Source organism: Camelus ferus, chromosome 25, assembly GCF_009834535.1.
Source record: "Camelus ferus isolate YT-003-E chromosome 25, BCGSAC_Cfer_1.0, whole genome shotgun sequence".
Taxonomy (NCBI): Eukaryota; Metazoa; Chordata; class Mammalia; order Artiodactyla; family Camelidae; genus Camelus; species Camelus ferus.
The window spans coordinates 27,992,407-28,016,540 of NC_045720.1; the positions used below are offsets into that span (position 1 = coordinate 27,992,407).

The 24,134-nt window shown below is 33.8% G+C and overlaps 1 protein-coding gene across 16 annotated transcripts in view; it reads right to left on the minus strand.

The window, feature by feature from the left end:
• The window catches only part of RIMS2 (regulating synaptic membrane exocytosis 2), a 489,839-nt gene that overhangs the window by 405,404 nt on the left and 60,301 nt on the right, over positions 1–24,134 (minus strand). For all 16 annotated transcript variants that reach the window (XM_032468081.1, XM_032468080.1, XM_032468083.1 and 13 more), the window contains one exon: positions 10,617–10,827. In XM_032468081.1, the coding sequence (XP_032323972.1) occupies positions 10,617–10,827 (211 nt within the window). The remainder of the gene's footprint in view (positions 1–10,616; positions 10,828–24,134) is intronic.

The following is a 24,134-nucleotide window of genomic DNA, read 5'->3' on the forward strand; positions in this document are numbered from 1 at the left end:
ATGTATTTACAACTATTTACATAGCATTTATATATTGTATTAGGAATTACAAGTAATCTAAAGATGATTTAAAGTATATGCGAGGATGTGCATAAGTTATATGCAAATACTATGCCATTTTACGTAAGGAACTTGTGTATCCTTATATTTTAGTATCCTTTGCGGGGAGGGGGGTCCCTAGAACGAATCCCCAAAGCACACTGGACACCAAGGGAAGACTATGGTGTAATTTAGTTGGGGCATACAGAATGGAGTGAAGCTTATGCCTTGAGTTAGGCAGGAAATAATCCACAGGGAACTCTTTATGGCATCAGTGACTTCACTCAAGAGATGAGGAGTCCTTAAACAGTTTTTAGGCAGAAAGTAAAATAATTAGATTTGTGTCTTACAAATATCAGTATAGCAGCATGTCAAGGATATGTCTGAGGATCCAGAGAGAAGCAGAGAGACCAGTTAGGAAACTAACACTAGTCCAAGTGATGGAGGATGAGAGCTAAATAAGACAGCAGTTAGTAGTTCACATAGACAGAGAGGAAATGATAAAGTATAAAAATTGTAGGGAAAGTGTGATGAAGGGCAGAAACCTGAGATGATTCCTGGCTTTCTAGTTTAGGTGACAGAATAGGTAGTGGTCTTATTCAAAAAGCTAAAAACTACAGAAGTATATCTGGGTCTTTTTTCCAAAACCAGAAAATACATAGTCTGTTGGCCTAAGTGAGATTCAATGGTATTGAATAAAGAGAGTTAAAAAGACAAGACTTCAAAAGAAAAATCTTACATTCCTTTTTTTAACTGAGTCATTTATTCATTTACTTAGAGAAACAAAAACCGCATATATTTGTATATACAATTTGATCAGTCTGACATCTGCCTATATCCATGAAACCAACACCATTCTCAAGGTAACAGACATATCTGTCACCTCCAAAGTTTTCCTTAAGTCCCCTTTTGTCCTATTCTTTTCATGAACTAGAATTATTTTTAACTTAAACTGTTTCAGGTGGGAGTTCATTCATTTTTTTTGCTTAAGTTTGAAGTTAAGTATTTTTGTTGGGGATGCTTAAAAACAAAGTTGATTTATTGGGCATTCCATTTTAAAAGGGTAAAGAAATAGAAATTCATGACTATGTCTACCCTTCCTCTCACATCTTACCTGCAATTCCATTTCCTTTGTGCTCCCCTATCTAGTGTCCATTTTACCATCCTGCAGTTTTGGTGCTATCCTGAATTCCTTACTTAATAAATTCTATACAGTTTCCTATTTTGATTAGAATTCAGTGCAGATGCTATTATTAATCTTCCCCATACATGCTACGTAAAATCTATGTGACCTGACGCTCATCTTATCTACTGATAAAGAGTTCATTTTATCTATTACTGAGGACATTAGACACTGAGCAGTATCCTTGCAACCAAGAGGTAAGGAAGTGAACAGATACAGAGACAGCTTTCAAATGCATATATGCCAGCAACCACGCATACCATGCACCTGTATATATCAGCAGTCTACAAATGTTTTTTCTCTTCTCTCAAGTGAATCTCTTAAACCATGTACTCCTCACACATTTTTATTAATATGGGGGGGTGGTAAATTTGGTTTGTTTGTTTGTTTTTAATGGGGGAACTGAGGATTAAACCCAGGATTTCCATACTAAGCACACACTCTACCACTGAACTATACCCTCCCCCCACCTCACACGTTTTTAAGACAGCACTCACATTTTAAGTTTAAATAGAAAGGACACATTTTCAGATACACTGTGTATTGCAGGTGTGCTTTAATTATATTTTTACCAAGTCTTGGAGCTGCAGATTTACCTTATTCAGTATATGGAAAATGTCTACTACACAACCTATTTGGCAAACCAGTCCACACTGTCAAACCATCATAAATCTAACTTTATATCAAAAAAAGTCCAACTTCATTTTCGAATTCATATAAATGTGTTATTATGAGTCACCATGAAAACTATCTCAAAATTCTAATTCTAAAAAAGAGATGAGAAATGTTTATTTTTAAAAAAAGAAAAAACCAGAAATTTCTAGAAAACACAAATCTGTAAGAAAGGGAATGAAGGGAATGGATCAGTGATTGCCTGGGGCTGAGGTTTGAAGTGAGGATTGATAGCAAATGGACACAAAAGGAGTGTTTTGGATGATAGAAATGTTCTGAAAATTGGACTGGGTGATGTTTGTGCAACTGTATAAATTTATTAAAAATCATTGAACTATAATAAATAAACAAACAAACAAGCAAGCAAATAAATAAATAAAAAGATATGAGGCACCAGGGCCTTTCCATGAGTCTGTTGCCCGAATGCAGTAAGGTGTTTCCTTGTTCCACATTTCTTGTAAAACTTCTCACTGCTTTGCCCTCAGGAAACTTTCCCTAAGGCCAACACATTCCGCAACTGTCCCTTTGTTAGGTGCCCCAAAGATTTTTACATCCCAAGGCAATATATTATATAAAGAATAGATTCAGATGAGGTAGGTTTGAAGAGCATGCTTTTCTTTTGAAGAATAGAAGGCACTCACTTCTAAAAGTGAATTGTAAAGATAAATTCACGAAACAGATAAGTGCTCTCAGGTAGATCAATTTTAAGAAAAAAGTAAAGACTACATATGGAAACCTATGCCTTTGAAGTTATTCACCCTAGTCTACTCTCCAGAAAACCTTCCTTCCACAGCGGGGTACAGTTTTGAGATCACTGCCATATACCTCAGAGTATAAAAAGCCTATGGAGTCATGCAGTGATCCTTAAAGAGAAACAAAACAACTCCAAACTGGTAGCTACAACAGGTATTTGTAAACTTACATGCTCTTCTAAGTAATATTACCCACAGTGAATTAAGCTACACAAGTGTTGGGAGTAGGAGCTGAACCAGATGAAAACTAAATACAAGATACAATATAGAGAGGGAGTGAGTTCATGTGAACTTTGGTGAAAAAGCCTTCCTTTATGTTTAGTTTGAAATATTTTGCATCCTACCACAATGCTCATATGCGCTAGGAGGTATAAAATGTCCTGAGATTCTGCAAGTTAAACTGTTTCTTGCAATCATTTAACATTAGGGAGGTTGACATCAGTGAGAGGAAACAATTCTTTCTTCCTTTAAATTCTACAACTATTTTCTAATTATATTCTCAGACATTCTAGGTTTTTCAGCCTAAAGGCTTGAAATTGAGGATCCATCTGATGTAATCACTTCCTTAATGATGGTCCTGTAAATCACATAATTCTGATAAGCTTGCCTGCTTTACCTATTCCTCAAATCCTTATGAACACCTCTAAATAATATTTCTAAAATAGTGGTACTCTCAGCAGCCCCATGTTTTATAAATGAGGGATGAGATAGAAACCAAAGCTCAACACACAATATACTAGAAATAGTGACATAAAAGAATTAATGAAGCTTCTCAATTCCTTTTAAAAATAATTTAAGCAATAGAATTATCTGGCTATATTCCTTTTCAGGTACCTCAAGAATTATATAAGTAATCTAGCATTCGATTTATTTAATTTAATAGTTAACTTAAAAATCATAAAATGTAAAAACCCAAAAGAAACCTTAGAAATCATCTAGATTGATGCTTTCATTTAACAGATTTTAAAACAGAAGCACTAAGACATGAAGTGATACATCAGCAAAAGTCACATAATACGAGGGCAGGAACAAAACTTGGTTCTCCTAATGGTGTCAACTTGTCATCCTGTTCCTGGAGAACGTCAAATTTTTCCCAATATACCGTTATGCAGTAATTCTACAAAGTCTAAAAGAAAATTCATATATGATACCCTTGCTTTGGGTATACAGGAACTGATTACATATTGCACTAGCATACTAGCTACAGACTTGCAGGTAATCACAGTGACTTGAAATTAAAGAAAAAAAAACTGCCCAGAGGATAGCAGAAATACTATAATCATTATCTTTATCTCTCAGTGTACAATTTAAATACTAATTATTAAAACCACTCATATAAACAATACTTAATGACTTAGTTATACAGTGGAATGTCTGTATTATTAAATTCTTACCATCTGATACACTGAACACACATATATCAATATATTTTAAGGGATTTGCTTAGGAAATCATTTTCTTTTATAACCATTCTACAGGCATAATTCATTCTGCTTCAAGTCTGATAATTCATAATGAAAGAATCCATATTTGTCACAGTGTAAATTAAACAATACAATTCAAAAAATGTATATTCTTTGTTTTTCTCAAAATTAGATTGCCTGTTAAGCAGATGGTAATCTATTTTTCCCAAAAAGTAAAAGAAACAAAAAAATTAATGTTGCCACACTTTGAAGCTTAAAATAATCCTCATTATAAATTACTTTTACTGTCTTTCCCACTAGAGTCACTATTCCATGATTACAAAATAATTTCTCCCTTAAAAAGTCATTATTTTTAAGTTTAACTAAATATATAGCTTTAACTTATTAAGGAGTATCATCTAAAAAATAAATGAAAGCAAAATTTTCATAAAATCTTATTATATTGGTGTTCCATAATTGTGTATTTCATTTATTATCTCTGTATCCTTTCTTGAATGTACCTCAAAAGAGTTAATTAATTGTTAAGGATGGCTCCACATGAAAGAGCCTGAAAATTAAAACAAAAGGTTATTTTATCTTGTTCTCTTAGGAGAGTATTAAGATAATTTTTAAATAGCTTTATAATTAAACTTTAAGCTATAAAATATTTGCATGTCATTATTCTACTTTATAAAGACAGTCTGACCAAATTTCCCTGAGCTTAATCCTTTGGAGCTATGATAAATCAAAAAATGTATTCAGCATCTATTATGAGCAAAAGCCTTCTATTACATAAGGTAATCAAGTATACATAGAAAGATCCATTTTGAAGAGAGAAATTAAGTTCACTACTCTTTTCATTTAGAATGCAGGCTATAAACATATTATATGAAAGAATGCTTTCCCAAGTAAATTATAAGTGAAACTGTAGAAAAACTAATAAAAAAAAATCTAGGGCTATCTTCCTTGAGCGAAAATCTAGATTATTTTTTCTTGTGCTTTATTCCCCTAACACTTTCCTCAAATCTAAGAAAAAAATACGAGAAAAGTGGAGAGTACTGTTTATGGTTCCTTCCTTCTTCCATAAATCATACACATCAGGCTAATCCACAATATACAGAGTTTTATACTTGATTACAATACAAGAGATTTTCCAGGGACATTCCAAGTTTTTCACTGTACTTAATTTATTGACTGAGAACTTCACTCAGTATAAAGAGACCATATGTTAGAAACTAGAAAACATATTTCTAGGCAGTCTATATTCAGATGTCATTACAGACTTCTGCTTGTGGCCTAAATGGGTTAGCAAGGACTACATTTCTCCACCTGCCTGAGACAAACAAACAAGTGAAAAACAGACAAAATATACGAAGGAATGGTTTTTAACACACTGGATATCAGGCAAAAATAGATAGCTGAAATATGAAAAACAAACAAGATAAGCTCTATAATTGCCTCAGCTTACTACTTTGAGAAGCTTTCCAGGCAGCAGAGCAGGACAAAGCAGCTGAAACTCAGTTTAGCCGACATCTTAAATTGAGAACAAACTTAGCCTGGGAAGGCCAACACAACTAGATTTCATTGGACAAGTTATCAGAGAAGAGAAAGCTGCACAGAGAGAGAACTCCAGAGATCTGTAGAGAAATCCATTTAGTATTTAGCTTAGTTATGATCAATGAGCATGCATGTGACTACCCAGGGGTGGGGAAAAAAATCTTCAGGAAGTATTAAAGAAAATGGCAGATGGAAAAATTTATAATCACGGGGCACTGGTTAAAGTACTCAGGAAGGACTTGCTTCAGCAGAAGAGATTAGTGCTAAACTGAGCACTAGTCCAGATCTATGCAACAAACCACAAAAGCAAGATACAGAAGGATTAAACTGTTTTCATATAACTTAACTGCACTCCAGGACAAAGCTCAAGAAGAGTGACAGGCAGACAGAGAATACAGACTTGTGGTTACCAGGGGGGTGGAGGGTAAGAAGGGATAGACTGAGATTTCAAAATTGTAGAATAGACTACACTGTATAGCACAGGGAAATATACACAAAATGTTATGATAACTCACAGAGAAAAAAATGTGACAATGAGTGTGTATATGTCCATGAATAACTGAAAAATTGTGCTGAACACTGGAATTTGACACAACATTGTAAAATGATTATAAATCAATAAAAAATGTTTAAAAAAATAAAATAAAAAAAAAAAAGAAGAGTGACAGGAATGCAAAAAACATCTAGCACCCGACAAAGTAAAATTTACAATGCTTGGTATCCAACATAAGATATTACCTATGTAAAGAGTCAGGAAAACACATACCATAATGACAACAATCAATCAAAAACAACCAAAACCTGACAAAGATATTAAAATTAGCATAGAACATTGAAACATTTATTACAGAGTATGTGTTCTACATGTTCAAAAAGTTAGATTGTGGAGGATGTAAATCTAAAACTGAAATTCTAAACATGAAAACTATAATATCTGAAATGAAAAAATATACGAAGTGGTATCAACAGCAGATTTAACACTGTAGAAGAAAAGATTAGTAAACTTAAAAGCATAGAAATAAAACATAAACAAAATGAAAAATGAAGAAAATCAAATTTGGTTTAGTAAGAAGAACATGAGTCAGCTATAGAACACCTTCACAGCCTACTGTATGGGTAATGGGAATTCCTGAAGGAGAAGAGAGAGAGGAGGGGTCAGTAAAAATATCTGAAGAAAAAATCAGCAAAATTCTCTAAACCCTATGAAAGCTATAAACACACAGATCCAAAAAGCTCAAAAAGACTCCAAACACAACAAACATGAAGAAAATAAACCAAGAAATATCATAATTAAATTACACATAACCAGTGATAAAAAGAATGTCTTAAAAGTGGTCAAACAGAAAAAGACACATTATATAAAGAAATAAAGATGAGAATACTATGACATTTCTAATTGGAAGCAGTGAAAGGGAGAAGGCAGTGAAGCAAAATCTTTAAAATATTGAAAGAAAATAACTGTTAAGCTAGAATTCTATACCCAGCAAAAATATCATTAAAAAAAAAAGAACCACAGGCAAAATTTTCACTATAAAAAACTGAAAGCATTCATCACTAGCAGACTCACACTACAGCAAATATTGAAGGAAATCTTCCAGGCAGATGCAATATGATACCAGAGAGAAATATATATCTACAAAAAGAAATGAACAGTACTAGAAATAGTAACAAGTAAATATATAATATTTCTTTTATTATTTAAAACTCCTTAAAAGATAAACCTTTTAAACAAAAGAAAGTAAAATAATGTATTGTGGGGTTTATAAAATAGGTAAAAGCAAAATACATGACGCTAATAACTTACATCCAGAAGGGTAGAAATGGAAGTACACTATTATAAGTTTTTATACTATACTATAAACCAAATGGAATAAGTTAAGGTTGACTATGATAACTTAAAGATGTATACTACAAGTTCTGAAGCAATCAATAAAATAACAAAACAAAGAGCCAAGAAAGCTACAAAACAAAGAGTCAGCAAAGCTAGTGAATCAACAAAGGAGATAAAACTAAATTATAAAATGTACTTAATGAATCCAAAAGGAGACTAAAAAAGAAACAAAGATCACATGATCCAAGTAGAAAAAAAAGAAAAATGATATAATCAAACATAACCATATCAATAATCACATTAAATGTAAATTGTCTAAACACCCAGTTAAAAGGCAGGGATTGTCAGACTGGCTAACAAAGCAATACTCAATTATATGCTGCCTATAAGAAAAGTACTTTAAATACGAAGACAAAAATTAGTTTAAAGTAGAACAGAAAACACAAACAATGTTAATAATAACCAATAGAAAGTTGGATTGGTTATAGCAAGATAGACAAAATAGATTTCAGAGCAAAGAATATTACCAGTAACAAAGAAAGTCATTTAATAATTATAAAGGGTTCAATTATTTAATAGGGCATAATAATCCTATATGTTTTTGCACCTAAAAACAGAACTTTAAAATACATAAAACAGTTAAAAACTGATAAAACTGTAAAAAGAAACAAACAAATCCAAGTATAGTTATATACTCCAATAACCCTCGCTTAATAATTGATAAAATAAATAGGCTGAAAATGAAAAAGGATAGAGTAACTTAAACAACTCTGTTAAACAACTTGACCTATCAGACATTTATAAACACTGTCAAAAAACAGCAGAATATACACACTTTTCAAGAACACACAGAACATTTGCCAAAATAAACCATATTCTGGACCATAAAATAAGTAACAATACACTTCAAAGGACTCAAGTCATATAAAATATATCTAGGACTATAACAGAATTAAATTGAAAGTCATTAACAGAAAAATCTCTGGAAACCCCCCAATACTTAAAAAATAAATAACATATTTCCAAAGTATTCATAAGCCAAAGAAGAAAAGGAAAATTAGAAGTATTTTAACTGAATGAAAATGAAAAGACACATATGAAAATGTGTCACTGAATGTCACTGAAGCACTACTTAGAGGAAACTGACAGCACATGATGCCTTATATTAAAAAAGAAGAGAAATCACAAAGCAATGACTTCAGCTTCTACCTTAAGAAACCAGCAAAAGAAGAGAACATTAAGCTCACAGTAAGCAGAAGAAAAGAAATAATAAAAAATCAGATTAAATCAACAACTTTAAAAATCAATTGAATAAAAAACTAGTTCTTTGATAAGACCAATAAAATTGATAAATATTTGTTAGGCAGAGCAGGGAAAAAGAAGATGCAAATTACCAACATCAAGAATGAAAGAGATGGCATCAGCACAGATTCTACAGATCTTAGAAGAATGATAATGGAATACTGTGAACAGCTGATACCAATAAACTCAACAACTTATGAGAATTGAACAAACTCCTTGAAAGATACAAATTACCAAAGCTCATTCAAGGAAAAAAAAAAAAAGATAACCTGAATACCTTATATTAAAGAAACTGAAACTGTACTTAAAAACATGTGCACCAAAATAAAACTGTATGCCCAGATGGCTTCACTGGTAAAATCTACAAAATATTAAAGGATAAATTATACCAATTCTAGAGAAATTCTCCGAAAATAATGGTGAGGAGGAAATATTGCCCAACTCATTCTATCAGGCCAGCATTACTCTAATACCAAAATTTAAAACAGACATTACAAGAAAAGAAAGCTACAAACATTAACCCTCATGAACATAGAAGCAAAAATTGAAACAAAATTTGATCTAATCAAACCCATTAATATATAAAAGATATAATCCATCATAACCAAATGGATTTTATTCCAGGAATACAAAGTTGGTTTCACATTTCAAAATCAATCAATGTGGTTCAACCATATTAACAAACAGAAAGAAAAAACATATAATCAGTCTCAATAGATGGAGCAAAAGTATCTACTCTGGAGGTAAACAAACAAACAAAAACTCTCAGTAAATTAGGAACAGACAGCATCTATGAAGAGCTGAGAGTTAGCATAATACTTAATAGTGAGAGACTGAATGCCTTTTCCCCAAGATCAAAAACAAAACAGGGATGTTTGCTCTCACCACTTCCATTCAGAGCTATGCTACAGTTTCTAGCCAATGCAACTACTCAAGGAAAAGAAAAATAATGAGATAAACCTGGAAGAAAGATGAGGAAAAATAAAGTTATTCACTCTAAGCAAAACAAAACAATGAGAAAAGGGAAACAGTGGGAAAATGGAGAAATGAAAGCACGAAGGGGAACAAATTCCCATAATTATGTCTAAGTAGTGTATGTAAAGACACCAGCTTCATATTTTTAAACTAAGAACTGAGTGATAAAATATTAGGAAGAAGATAAATGCAAATTATGAAGAACTTAGTGAGACAACAATTTAAAACACTGTTTTTACTAATTCACAACATTCTTTGGGAAATATTAATATATTCCTAAAGGGGATGGATAAACTACAAAAATCTAGCATAGTTGAAAAAACCGCCTTAACATATCTTCTTTAAATTCCATATTCTAATGTTTATTTCATTTATGTTAAAATAAAAATAAAGAGTAACATAACTTCAGAAAGCTATGAAATTATGAAACAGAAACTCAAAGCTGGAAGGAGTCTCTTTCAAAAAAAGAAAAAGAAAAAGAAACAGGGGCCAAAGGAAGAGCAGATCTACAAAGTTTGTAAAATTATGTGAAGTAATAGAAAAAGCTGTGATACAACTTGAATATTAATCAGTTGTGTGACTTTAAGAATGAACTTTAGCATCTCTGGATCTGAGTTTTCTACACCTAAAAAATAAGGAGTTAGATTAATCTCTAAATTCTCTTCATTTTTGAAAGTCTACAATCCTACGATTCTAAATAAAATCATAAGCTAAAGAACATAAACAATGAGACAAATATCTTTTTAATTCGGAGAAAATTTTTTTAAATTTCTTTTATCTGAAATGAAGACACTAGGGAAGGTTTCTGTTCATTGATTAAGCTCTGTATTCATTTCAGGTGTCTATTTTAGTCACATGAACCTTAAGTACGAGAAACACAATGTGTCATTTTCATTCTGTACCTTGTTTGAGCGTAATGACACTCGACCTCCACATCGAGCACAGAACTTCGTTTGGCAATATGAACAGTTATGGCCACATCCATCAGCAAATTTTGTTTTGTGGCAGATACCACAGGTTGGGGCGTCACCCTTCTGTTCTTGCTGCTGCTGTGATTCTTCTCCCATCTTCTTCACCTGCTCCTTATACATTTCAAACTGCTGATGAAGTTTTCTGCAGAGAACATAGATAAGAAAACCTTGGTTTCCTGATGGCTTCAAAGGAAAAATAATAATGTGGATTACATTATTATGTGGATACAATTTTATGTCCAAAAAATAAAGAATAAAAATTTAATTTTCTGATTATAGAATAACATCTTTTATGGCACATCACATCATAAGTGTTGCAACTAGTTCTGCCTTCTGAACTACAGGCTAATTTAACAATCAATGAATACAATTAAGATATTTATTTGAATTGTAATTGTAAAGTTTCTACCTACCATTTGCAATATATTTTGAATCATACTCCATAAAACATTTACAATTTTATTTTTCAAAAGTTTAGCTTCAGAAATAGACTGAGCTTATTAGACTTACACAGTGAAGCCAAAACCTATGAAAACCTATGAACTTCAAATCATTGAGACAGAACCTCTATTGGAGTGATCTTAAAAACCCAAACAGAGGAGAAAACATTGGATGAATGTTCTCACTAACTGTTTAAATCTGTCCAACAGTCTGAACATTGGTTGGCTGCAAAAACACTGAACTATTAGGAGTCTACCAAATAAGCTGGTACAAGTAAAAGTAAGACCATTATTCATTCTACTTGAAAATAGTGATTCACTTTATAAAGAATTATAAATATTTAAAGCTATAATTTTGATTTCTAAAAGTTCCTAAGCAGAGCTAATCGTAGGATTTACAAAGCTGTAAATAATGTCATTCCCATCCTAAAAAGGACAAAAGGCTAAATAATCTATAAAATCATTACTTTTCTTGAGCTCATCAGACAGTTGAGGTTATAGGGCAAACAATCCGAGCTCCAAAGAACAATGAGCCCCTCTAAAGAGCACTGGGTCACACTGTTTCACCTTTGGCAGAGCACAGGAGAGAGAGGTGGCCACCATACAGTCAGGTAAGAGGAAAGTCATTAAAACTTTAACAAACTGTAAAAGACCAAGTGTGGGCTAGCATGACAGTCTGGAATAGCTAGGGGCCCAAACTCAAGGGTAGTTTACACTTACTCACAAGCACCCTTTGACACACCTCCACTAGTTACTCATGAGGAAGATTGAGAGCAAAGCACAAGAACAAAAAGAACTCTTTGGGGATGCACACGTGCAGGTATAATGGCGGTGACTGACTCGTGGCTGCTGGGGCACAGGCACAGTTCCTGACTATCTCTTCTAAAAAAGCCAAAGCTATAAGCCACAGGAAAAGGAGGTAAATAAACCCTGTCATCCCTAGAGCAAAGGCAAAATCCACTGCGGCTAGGGAAAGGTTGAAGGTAAAGAATAGTAAACTTGAAAATAAGTCAATGAAAAGTATCAAAACTAAACAGAAAAAAAAAAAGTTAAGGGGAGGGGGCATCCAAGAGCTAAACTGATCTAACATGTAAAACTAGAGTCCCAGCAGATGAAAAGGGAGAGAACAGAACAGGGGAAATATTTGAAGGGATAATGGTCTAAATATTCCAAAACTAATAAAAGGCACCAAATCACAGACACAGAAACCTCAGAGAATCCTTTTGTAGAACAAATACTAAACACACACACACGTGTGCGCACACACACACACTTCTACACACATCAGAGTCAAACTGCTAAAAACTAAAGATAAAAAGAAAACTATAAAAGCAGCCAGAGAAAATGACACATTATGTACACAGAACCAATGATAAGAGTTACAGAAGATTATTCTTCAAAAACCATGCAAACTAGAAAACTTTGGAATGACATCTTTGTAAAGTACTGACAGAAAAAAAACCTGTCAACTCAAGATTCTACATGCAGTGAAATTATGCTTCAAAAAGTGAAAACAAAATAAAAATTTTCAGGCACAGAAATGCTGAAAGACCTTAACTTCAAGGAATCTAAAGTAACTTCTCCAGGCAGAAGGAGCTTGATACTCCTGGGAAGTATCACATGGAAGCCTGGACCTAGGCATAGAAATCAATGCTTATATCAAAAAGAAAAAATTCTCAAATCAGTTTCAAAAAAGAAAAAGAAGAGAAAGTTAAACCCAAAGAAAGTAGAAGGAAGGAAATTTAAAAGATTATAGAAGAAATCAGTGAAACCAAATACTAATTCTTTTTTAAAAAATTATATTGATAAACCTCCAGCCAGAATGATCAAGGAAGAAACAAAGAGAGAAGATGAAATTTACCTACAACAAAAATGATAGACAATATCACTACTGACTCCACAGCTAAACAAAATTAAATATAAAAGATTACAAAAGAATACTACAAAGAACTACCAAGAACTCTATGCTCATAAATTCTACAATTTACTTAAAAAATAGACAATTTCCTTGAAAGATAGAAATTAGATACCTCACTCAAGAAGAACTAGATAGCCTGACAAGTCCTGTATCTATTAATGAAATTTAATTTATAGTTATAAAATCTTTCAAAAGAAAAACTTCAGTTCTCCATTGATGAATCCCATCAAATATTTAAGTAAGAAATAATATCAATTCTACATAATCTCTTCCAGAAAATATAAGGGAAAGTAACATTTCTTATCTAATTTCCAAAGGCCAGCATTATTCTGATACCAAAACCATACAAAAATATAACAAGAAAATTATAGACCAATATTTCTCACGAGAAAGTGCAAAAACCCCAACACAACATTAGCAAGCAAAATCCAGAAATATGTTAAAGAATAATACATCACAAATACGTGATGTTTATCCAGGGAACACAAGGTTGGTTCCATATTCTACAGCCAAGCAATATAATTTACCATATTAACAGACTAAGGGGAAAGAAACATGATTCTGTCAAAATATGCTGAGAAAGCACTTAAATCAGTACACTAGGAAAAGACAGAGACTTCCTTAATGTAGTAAGGGTATCCACAAAAGAAGTCTACAGCAAAAATCATTCTGTATTTGAAAGATCGAGCGCTTTGCTGTCTAAAATCAGGAACAAAGCCAGGTGTCTTCTTTCACCATTCCTAATTGACACTGGACTAGAAATTTTAGCTAATGCATTAAAGCAAGAAAAAGCAAAAAAAAAAAATAATAAAATAAAACCATAGAGATTGGAAAGGAAAATGTTAAAACTGTGCAGATGGCAAAATTGTCTATGTATGAAATCCCAAAGAAACTATTTAAAATTTATAATAAATAAATGAGTTTAGCAAAGTCACAAGATACAAGCTCAATATGAAAAATACTAGAAATAGAAAATGGGAAATCAAAATTTTAAAAAGTAGTCTGTAACGGTATCAAAAAAAGAAACAAGGGAAAGACTAAGGTAAAATCTAACCAAATAAGTACAAGCTTTCTATGGTTAAAACTATAAAACACTAATACAAAGACCCAAAGGAGATCTAAATAACAGGAGAAATACACTGTATCTATCAGTGCAAAGCCTCAATATTACTCAGGTATCAACTGTCTCCAAATTGATCCATTGATTCAATGTCATCTCAATTAAAATCTTGGCAAGACTATTTTTAAAAATTGACAAGCTAAATCTGAAATTTGTCTGAAAGGCAAAACTCTTGTAATAGGCAGAATATTTTGAAAAAGAAGACTGAAGGACCCACATTCCCTGATTTCAAGACTTACTATAAAAGCTATGAAAGTAATCAAGTAATGAATTAATATGGTATTGGAAAAGGATCAACACACATACAATGGAACAGAATAGAGTCCAGAATAGTCCAATACTAAAATGGTCATTAATTTTGTTTAAGGTGCCAAGGTAATTCAATGATAAAAATAGTCTTTTAAGCAATGGAAAATTCATGTGTAAAAAAGTAACTAGAAATCCATGTGTAAAAAAATGACTCTCAATCCATATTTTACATCTTATACAAAAATTAACTAAATGTATTACAGAACTGGAAACAACAGATTATAGAACCAAATAAAATTACTAAAACTATAAATCTTCAGGAAGAAAACACTAAAGAAAACTGTGGCCTTGGGTTAAACAAAGATTTCTTAGATAGGTTAGGCAAGCATTTCTTCAACAGGATCGAAAAAAGCATGAACCAGAAAGCAGCCACTGGCAACATATAAATGAATGAGCATGGCTCTGTTGCAATAAAATATTATTATAGACACTGAATTTTGAATTTCATGTCATTTTTATACTATCAAAATATTATCACTAAAAAACAATTTTCAACATTTTCAAAATGTAAAAATCATTCATAACTCATAAAAACAGGCAGTGGGCCAAATATGGCCTGTGGGCCATAGTTTGCCCACTTTTATATTACATGATTTCATTCATATAACATTCTGAAAGAGGCAAAGTTATAAGGGCAGAAATCAGATCAGTAGTTCGTAGGGGCTGGACTACAAGGGGATTAACTATAAATGGGCACCGGGAACATTTGGGGGTGAAAGAATTCATCTATGTCTTGATTATGGTAGTACATATTTAACTGTGTATGTTTTCCAGAATTCTTTAAAGGATATGTCTCAAAGGGGTGAATTGTACTGAAAATGAACTACAGCTTAAATAAGCCCAACTCTTAAAAAAGTTAATTTCAAAAGTGCTAACCTAAAGTCAGTAGGTAAATTAAAAATAGAGCTATGTGAGTCCTTTTTATCTACTTAATCACAAAAGCATACTTCCTTTTTCACACCTACTATCGATAAATTCAAATAGCTGCACCAGTTTTATTAACTTCTGTAACTTCAGATAATACGCTGTTTTTCCCTGATGATCTCCGACCAGCTCTAAGTGAAACTCTGCTAACACAAACAAGCACCACGATAGGAGATTCAAGCCCATAAAACATGGACCTGTACAGGCATGATTTTAAGTGGACCACTGAATGTGCTCTCTGCATCAGAGCTTCTCCCACCACTCAGAAGAATTATCTTTCTATGCGTGAGATATATTGTACAGTTCTACTGTGTACCTGCTTATACACTCATGATCTTTGGCATACCTCTCAGTAAATGGCTGAACCCTACTGGGAGAAAGAGAAAGAAGAGGAAAATTAGAAAGAGCAATACCTTGTTTCAGTTTTAGAGGCACTGGTGTACTAGGCAAATTACCAAGTCACACCGAAACAAAAAGCATTAGTCTAGTTAAGTGAACTGTGCTATAATACAGTGCCTCCAGGGAAGTGGAAACCCCACTTCACACACAGGGACAAGGCTGGTCACATTAGTAGCAAAGTTAGTAATTACGTATTCCACAGTGCCAAATTAGAACTATTTAAAACCCTCTACATGAGAACTGTAGTAATCCCAGAGACTACAGCATTATTAAGGTGGTAGGATGGGATCAAATCTTCAAAGTTGTAGGGGGAAGAGAGAGCAGCTGCAATACAACAGTTTGAGGTAGTTAAGAGAGGACTTCTAGAGAGATTTTTGTATATTTATCCTTCCAGTCCTATAAAATGAGAAAGTACCGTATGTAGAAGTGGTGGTGTACAGGCAGTCAGGAGCTAAATTATGTCCTTGCTACATAGAGCATCCTTTCCCCTTCCCATTTATAAATAAGCCAAATTCTATCTCTGTTTCCTCACCCCAGTCACTCTTCAACCAATCTAATCTAGTTTCCAGTCTACATCTTAATTCTCACAAAGTTTACCAATGACTTCCCTGCACCTAAAATTAATGGATGATTTTTTTTTAGTCTCCATCTTACTGAGTTCTCAACAACACTTGAAATTATGATCAGTTATGTTCACTGCCCCTTTGGCTTTCATTACACTCTCCTGGTTTTCTTCCTGTACCTTAAGTCTTTCATTTTCTTTTTCCTTTGAAGGTCAAGACTCAGGCTTCTCTTCTCTTTTCATTCTATAATGCCTTCTTAGGCAATCTTACCCAAACCTAAGATGGCAATTTCCACCTATATATGAATTACTTGTAAATCCTCAGCTCAGACTTCTCTGAGCTTCAGTATTCAGTTGCCTACTTGACATCTCTATTAGGAAGTCTCAACGCCACATGAAATTCGGTATGTGTAAAATTGAATTCTTTAATTTTCCTATTGAACCAGATTCCCTCCAGTGCTCCCTATTTCGGTAAACTGCACCACCATTCAATTATACAGGCCTGAAATCTAGAATTATTCTGGAAACATCTCTCTCCTTCAAATGCATAGTTTATCACTAAGTCCTTTCAATCTACTTCCTACATGTGTCTTGAATCTTTCCACTTGTCTCCATAATCCACTGGTCCATAGGTCTCGTTACCATCAATGCCCACCTAGTCTCCAGGCTAGGCTACTCATACCCACACTTACCCCCATGTGTACACTATGGAAAAATTATCTTTGTCATCTTGCTGCTTAAAATACTTTAATGGCTTCTGATTGCTTTAAAGAACAAGAAAAAAAATTCTATGAAGACATAAAAACCTTGAATGTTCTGGTGCACATTCACCACTTCAACTTCATTTTTTGCATTGTTACTTTCCCCTTTCTGCTAAAGCCATTCGCCCTTTAGACTCACCATGGTGCATCTCATTACAGGGCCTTTGCATTTATAGATGCTCTTGCCTCAGCCTGGAATGGATTGCAATGCACACCTTTTTTTCTTAATTTCCTTCTTTTTTTTAAACCTTAGGTATCCAAAATAGAACTGATCATAAGCTTGGTTGCACAGATCCATGCTTGGCTCCCATTTTAATTAATTATTCTCCCTTCTTCAGTGAGACTTCCCTTCCCTCAGGAACCAGTCTTCCATATTTACATACGTGGCACTGTGCCTCTTTTTCTGCTTTTTGTATTTATCACTCAACTTTATGTTTTTATAGTAAAATATAAATAGGTAAATTATAGCTAATGTATAGGGTGCTTATTATATAAGAAGTAGATACGGACTATTACCAATATTCTATTACTATTACTATTTTACAGAGAAGCTATTTTGCTTATAGTCACACAGCTGGTAAGTGTTTAAAGCCAGGTCCAAATTCAGTGTTGCTGCAGATTCCATGCTCTTAACCACTAGAAGCTCACACATTTTAATGGCTGTATAATGTTTCCTGTTTACATTTTATTCATCCCTTTATTTTTTAAAGTTGGCCCTTATACTACATAATATTTTCAAATAATTATAATATTTCTGTAATGACATATCTGTAAACACACATATGGCTTTCTCCAGGGTATGTATGCAAGAATATAACACACATACTCTAGTTCACCAAATATTTCTAAATTTCCCTCCTAAATGGCTTAACCCAGTTAGCACACCTGCACACAAGGTATGAAGATCCCAGTTTTCTCTTATCCCTGCCATGATGTGTTATTATTCAACTTTTAAAATTTTGAGCTTGGGTAGATATGAAATGATATTTTATTTTTTTTAAGTTCACATTTTTTCTGACTTCTAATGAAGTTCAGCCAGTTGAACTGCCCCCCACTACGAACTGCCTGTTCACACCATCCTTTACCAAAACTCTATTGGATTTCCTGTATTTTTCTTGCTGATTTGCAGAAGAACACTATATACCCTATATGTTAATTCTTTATAAGTTAAGCATAGCAAATATGCTAGTCTGACAAATGACTATTCATTGGGTCCTTTGTTAAACAGAATCCTTTAATTTTGATGCAATCTAATACAGTAGAATTCTTTAATGTTAATGTAGTCTAACATATCAGTTTCTCCCTATGGTTTGTGGTTTTGGTGGCTGCCTATAAAAAATCCTTAGCTCTAAGTTAGTCACAAAAAAATTCTACAGTTTCTCCTAATAGCTTTATAATTTTGCCTCTCACATTTAGCCTTTTAATCGATCTAAAGTTTATTTTTATATGTGATGTGATGTGCAAGAACTTAATTTCAATCTTTTCCATACAGAGATTCTATTTTCCCAGCACCATTAAATAGCCCATCCTTTCTTCCACTGATTTGTGATAGCAATCTATCATATACTTAGTTCCGACATGTGCAAAGCTCTATTTATGGACTCTGTATTCTATTTCATTGGTTTTTGGTCTGTTCCTACTCTAGAACAACACTGTCAGAATCAGATTCTAAATACAATGAAAGGTCTAAAAGATCTCAAATATATAAACTTATATATTCACATTTTATAAATACAAGTATAAATGTAAATGTTTCCAGTGATATAAATCACAAGTCAACAAATTTTTTCTGTAAAGAGCCAGATATTAGATATCTTAGGCCCTGTGAATCACAGAGTCTCTGCCACAGCTACTCAACTTTGCCAATGGAATGCAAGTGTAGCCATAGATACACAAACAAATGAGCTTGACCATGTTCCAATAAAACATAATTTAAAGAAACAGGCAGCAGGCAGGATTTGACTCACAGGCCATATTTTGCAGATCCCTGATATAGATAAGAGAGTCAAAGATATATTCACATTTAAAAATTTTATGACAAATAAATATTTAAAAGATATATATAATAATATATCTAGAAATTTAGATATTTTTTCTTATTTCAAAAGCCATTTTATCCAAACTTTTCATATGTATTTTCTGTATCAATGTCTCCATCCTCACCAAAGCAACTCATTGACCTCTGTGTTTCCCAAAGTAAAATTTCTTCACTTCTGAGTTGAGAAAACAAATTTTTCAATCTGTTAGTTCCTGGTAACCCTGCTCTTCCTGGTAGTTTTACTCTAAGCCACACAGGTTTTTGTTGCTGTCATTGTTTTTCCATTCATCTTACAGGTGTGCATTCATGATTCCTGTAACACTAATTTTCATCAGATAATGAATTTGAAATTGTGCTTTCTACAAGTTCATGGCATGCAGTTATAGAATGTAATCATTAAATGTGGTCACACACATTTTGGAGTGCTTTTCAAACTGCAGAGTGCAACCCAACACTAGGACACCAAATCAAGTTAGCTGGCCAGGGTTCAGTGATTTTTTTAATGAAACAGAATAGATCAGAACATTGGAAAGAATGCAAGCAAAATTTCATATAAATATTCTTTCTATTACATATATATATATATTTGTATGTAGGCATGTGTATACTGGGTTATAGTGTCAAACATATTTCTTTTTATGGAAGGAAGTTAAAGAAAGAGTATGAAAGCCACTGCTTTATTAATCAGCTGAGAGAAAGGACTAGTGTGCCTTTATCATAAAAGAATAAACATATGCCACATAGATGGCCATCCCAGTCATGTAGCAGGTCTCTCATCTGAACTTCTAAATAGCTCCCAAAGTGACTATTACAACTGTCATGTTTGTTCTGAAATACAAATTAGACCACATCATCCTGTTCTTCTGCCTGGAATATCTTTTCTCTTTTTCTTGGCCAGATGTAGAGGCACCAAAACATCAAACAGTAGGGCATGCTCAAGAAACAGCACCCACAGAATTATCAAGTAACAAACAGGAAACTAGAGACTCCAACACAGTAACTAGCTTTATCTCTTAAAAATATTTTTAAGTAGCTGAAGTACTTCACTTCCACAAATAACTTCAAAATTCTCCGAAGTAATATGAAAAAATGACATCAGAATGCATCAGCAATATTCATAGCCAAAATTCGAAACAATCTCAATGTATAGAAATAGTAAAATAGGTACATAAATTGTAGTATTCAGATAGTAGTACCACACAATCATGAAAATGAATGAAACATAACTTTACACAAGCACATGGCTAGATCTCACACACAGTAAACAAAATAATAAAGGCCCAATATACCATATGATTCCATTTGTACAAAGTCTACATAAATAAGCAAAAATAATCTGTGGTGCTAGACAAACGTCAAGATAACAGTTACCCTTTGGGGTGGGAGACAGTCCTTCCTGGAAGGAGGAGGAGGAGATTCGGGAGAGCTGGTATGTTCTGCTCCTTGCTCTCAGTGATGGTTTCCAGATACATTCACTGTCTGACAACTCAATGAGCTGTATATTTTTAATTTGTGCACTTTTCACTACATATGTTTTAATAAAAACTTTACTTGGCAATAAGCATTCTGGCACTTTTATCAATTTTTCTAAATGCATTTTCTGAACAAGCAATCTGTCATCATAATTTTTATTTATTGATCCCTGTCTTGAGCCAAAAGGAATTTCAGGTGGTTCTAAGGTACATGACAGATGCAGTCAATTTTAGACCACTCAGGTCAAAGAGTATCTATGTTGGACCTGAAAACATACTTATGCAGAAACTGCCTTCACTATTTCACAACTCCGTATCAATTGCTTTGACCAGTCAAGCACCGATAAGAAGTATGTAGCTTACGAGAAAAACATCTTTGTCCATATCCTCCTCAATCTTCAAAAAAAGTGGAAAGAACAAGTGGAATTTTTAAAGGAAAATTAAATTAACAATATTCTTAATGGCCCTTCAATTTCTATTGCCATTAGCCTTCAAAACAAAAAAATCAACTCTGAGAGGAATCCATCGGCTTTTTCCTATGAGTTAATACAGTCTGTCTATGCATTTAGAAATTTTACCTTTGATCCTAGACTCAGCTCTAGCACAAGTAAACATGCTTAAGAACAGCAAAGGATGACTAAAGCATTATGCTGTACACCAGAAATTGACACAACATTGTAAACTGACTATACTTCAATTTAAAAAAAAAAAGTAAAAAAGAAAAGAACAGCAAAGGAATCAAGTGATAACACTCAGTCTTATCATCGACAGGTACAAGCAGGATTTCCAAAGCCTACAGATTTTGTCTTCTGGAAGAGACAGGAGAGAAAAACTGCCCCAGAGTTGTGATGGAGAAGATTGTCAATGTAGCACTTCAGCAAAAGCCTCAAAATGTTGATCCCTGGGTTCATGTTTCACAACTAAAAAGACACAGTTTTGCCCAGACTGTTAGAAATCTGCTCTATCAGGACTCTTTAAAAAAAAAAAAAAATAGAGCCTTTTCACAACTAAAAAGACACAGTTTTGCCCAGACTGTTAGAAATATGCTCTATCAGGACTCTTTAAAAAAAAAAAAAAATAGAGCCTTAGGAATCCCCAAGAAATAAGTGGTCTTTGGAGAGAAATAGCTAACCAATGAGTCTTGGATCAAGAACAGAAGAATGATTTTCTGATACCTCTCTCTTCCTTTTAAAAATTATTTTGTTTATACTTCATCTTATTTATTATTGTACTTTGGCATCTCTAATGTTCAACTAAAGATTTCTCAGTATGCTCTCATATATTTTCACTATTAACCTATTTTTAATCTTCTTTAACTGCCGCCTAAGAGAATGCAAAAAATCTCCCCGTAATCCCACTGACAAAATTGAATAGGTGTTCCTTGAAACACTATATACAACAAATTTCCTTCCTTTGAGAAGATACACTTACATATGAATTTTCTTAAAATTATTAATCTTTACTTTCAGTAGTATAAAAATTAGACCTTGATCTTCAGTCATTGCAACAGTTTCAGTAAAACCAACAGTACCAGGCGTGGGGACTCACATTGAAGTCATCCTTGTTATAGTAGCATTCTTTTGGCAAGTCTTTGTTTTGGCATCTTGAAATTTCCATCTCATTGCAACAAACGAGAATCAAACATAAACTAACTACAGTACACATTACTAGTGCTCACCATATAGAGTCACCTCTCCTCATGAGGACATGGAAAGACTTTCGAGACTTCCTTATAGTTAGTTAAGAGTCTTGTGACAAGTTTTGGGCAATGAGCTGTGAGTAAAGTGACCTATATCACTTTCTGCCTTACATAGTTAGTAAGTGTGAGTTCTCCGCTCTCTCTCGCTCTTCCTCTGATGCAGCAACCCTGCTAGCTATGTGTTCTAATTCAATTACCAACCAGACGGAAGCAGCCCATATTCCTAAATTGCCACTTGGAAGAGAAGCATTCTATAATCCCATAATTAAGTCAGCCTTTTCACGGGCTTGTGCCTCTGGGCTGTGACTGTCACAAGTGCTTCTCAGATTCTTTTCCCCTTTCAGTGAGACAGGAAGGTTAGGGTGACTGTAATTGGATATTTCTCTGCTCTCACATCGGTTAGGCTCTGATAAAGTAGCTTCCTTTGAGAATGACAATCTCTAGGAATACATCAAAATGGTTAATTTTTCCCTCCCCACTGCTGGTAGTATGAGGGAATTTTTTCACTAATCTTTACCTTCAGAACTTGGTAGAGTTCCTGGAGGTAAAACTCACAAAACTGGGGTGGTGGTCCCCTAAGATTGGGCTCCCAGGAATTTTGAACTCTTAAGTTAGCCCACACTCAGCCTTCAGTAGTTCATCAATCTCCTACCAGTCTCTAGCTCCAGTGGTTTCTGCTGCTCCCAGTAAGCTGTGATTCTCTTTATTCATCTCTCTCTTCAGTTGTCAGGGCACTGATTTGTCTTGTGACCTCAATTTTCTGAGGGACCTAAGAAAAGTTGTTGAATTTCCATTTGTTCAATTTGTTCAGCTTTTTTCTTATTGTTGACAACTCCCAAACTCTTTATATGTCACAGAAAAAACGAGAAGTCTCTACAATATGGTTTTTAATTACTTATCAGAATGTCTTTTTTCCACTTGAATGTGAAATATTTGAGAGCAGGAACCATAGTCCTTTTATCTCTGGACTCCTAAGTCCCTGCACAGTGTGAGAATTCTTCAGGGCTCAGTCGTGGACCTTCTTATCTGCTCTTCATCACACGCTCTCTCTCTAGATGATCTTATCTACTCTTCCAGCTTTATGTGCCACAATGGCAACTCGGAAAGTTCTATGTCCAGCTAATCCTTAGCTCTCCTTCAAAGTTGGTTAACTTATAAGCTTTGTGAACTTTAGAAGTTTGAAACTTCAGTTTTAGTTTCTACTTCTAATCTGTTCATCCTTTCTCCTTCTTGATCATAATTAATGGTGTCACCACCCAATGAATTCTTCCAATCAGAAATCTGGAAGTCCTCTTTGGTTTCGTCATCTTCCTTACTAACTTCCTCTAAATCTACTCCACTAACAAATCATGTTATTTCAACCTCCAAATATATCCCCAATCCACTTCTCTCCATCTTCAGTATAATCAACCTGGTCCAAGTCATCGTGCTCTCTAGTCACACCCTTCACAAAACTTTCACTTTCACTCACTCTGCTCATAGAATAGCCAGACTGATTTTTACATATAAATTAAATCACGTCATTCTCATGTTTAAAATTTTTCAATATCTTCCCTTTATACTGAGATTCAGATCCAAATTCCTTATCACTGTGTAGAAAAACACTGCCCTAAGTCCCTAAGTCCCACCTCTAGAACTTCATCTCCTGCCACATTCCCTCTTGTCCACTATATTACAGCCACACTAGTCTTCTGTGTCTCTCAAACCCTTTGCTACCTAAAGACTTTCACATACAATGTTCCCTATGACTAAAACACTCCTTCCCCCCCAGCATTTTTTCCTATTAAGATACCTCATTATCAAAGAG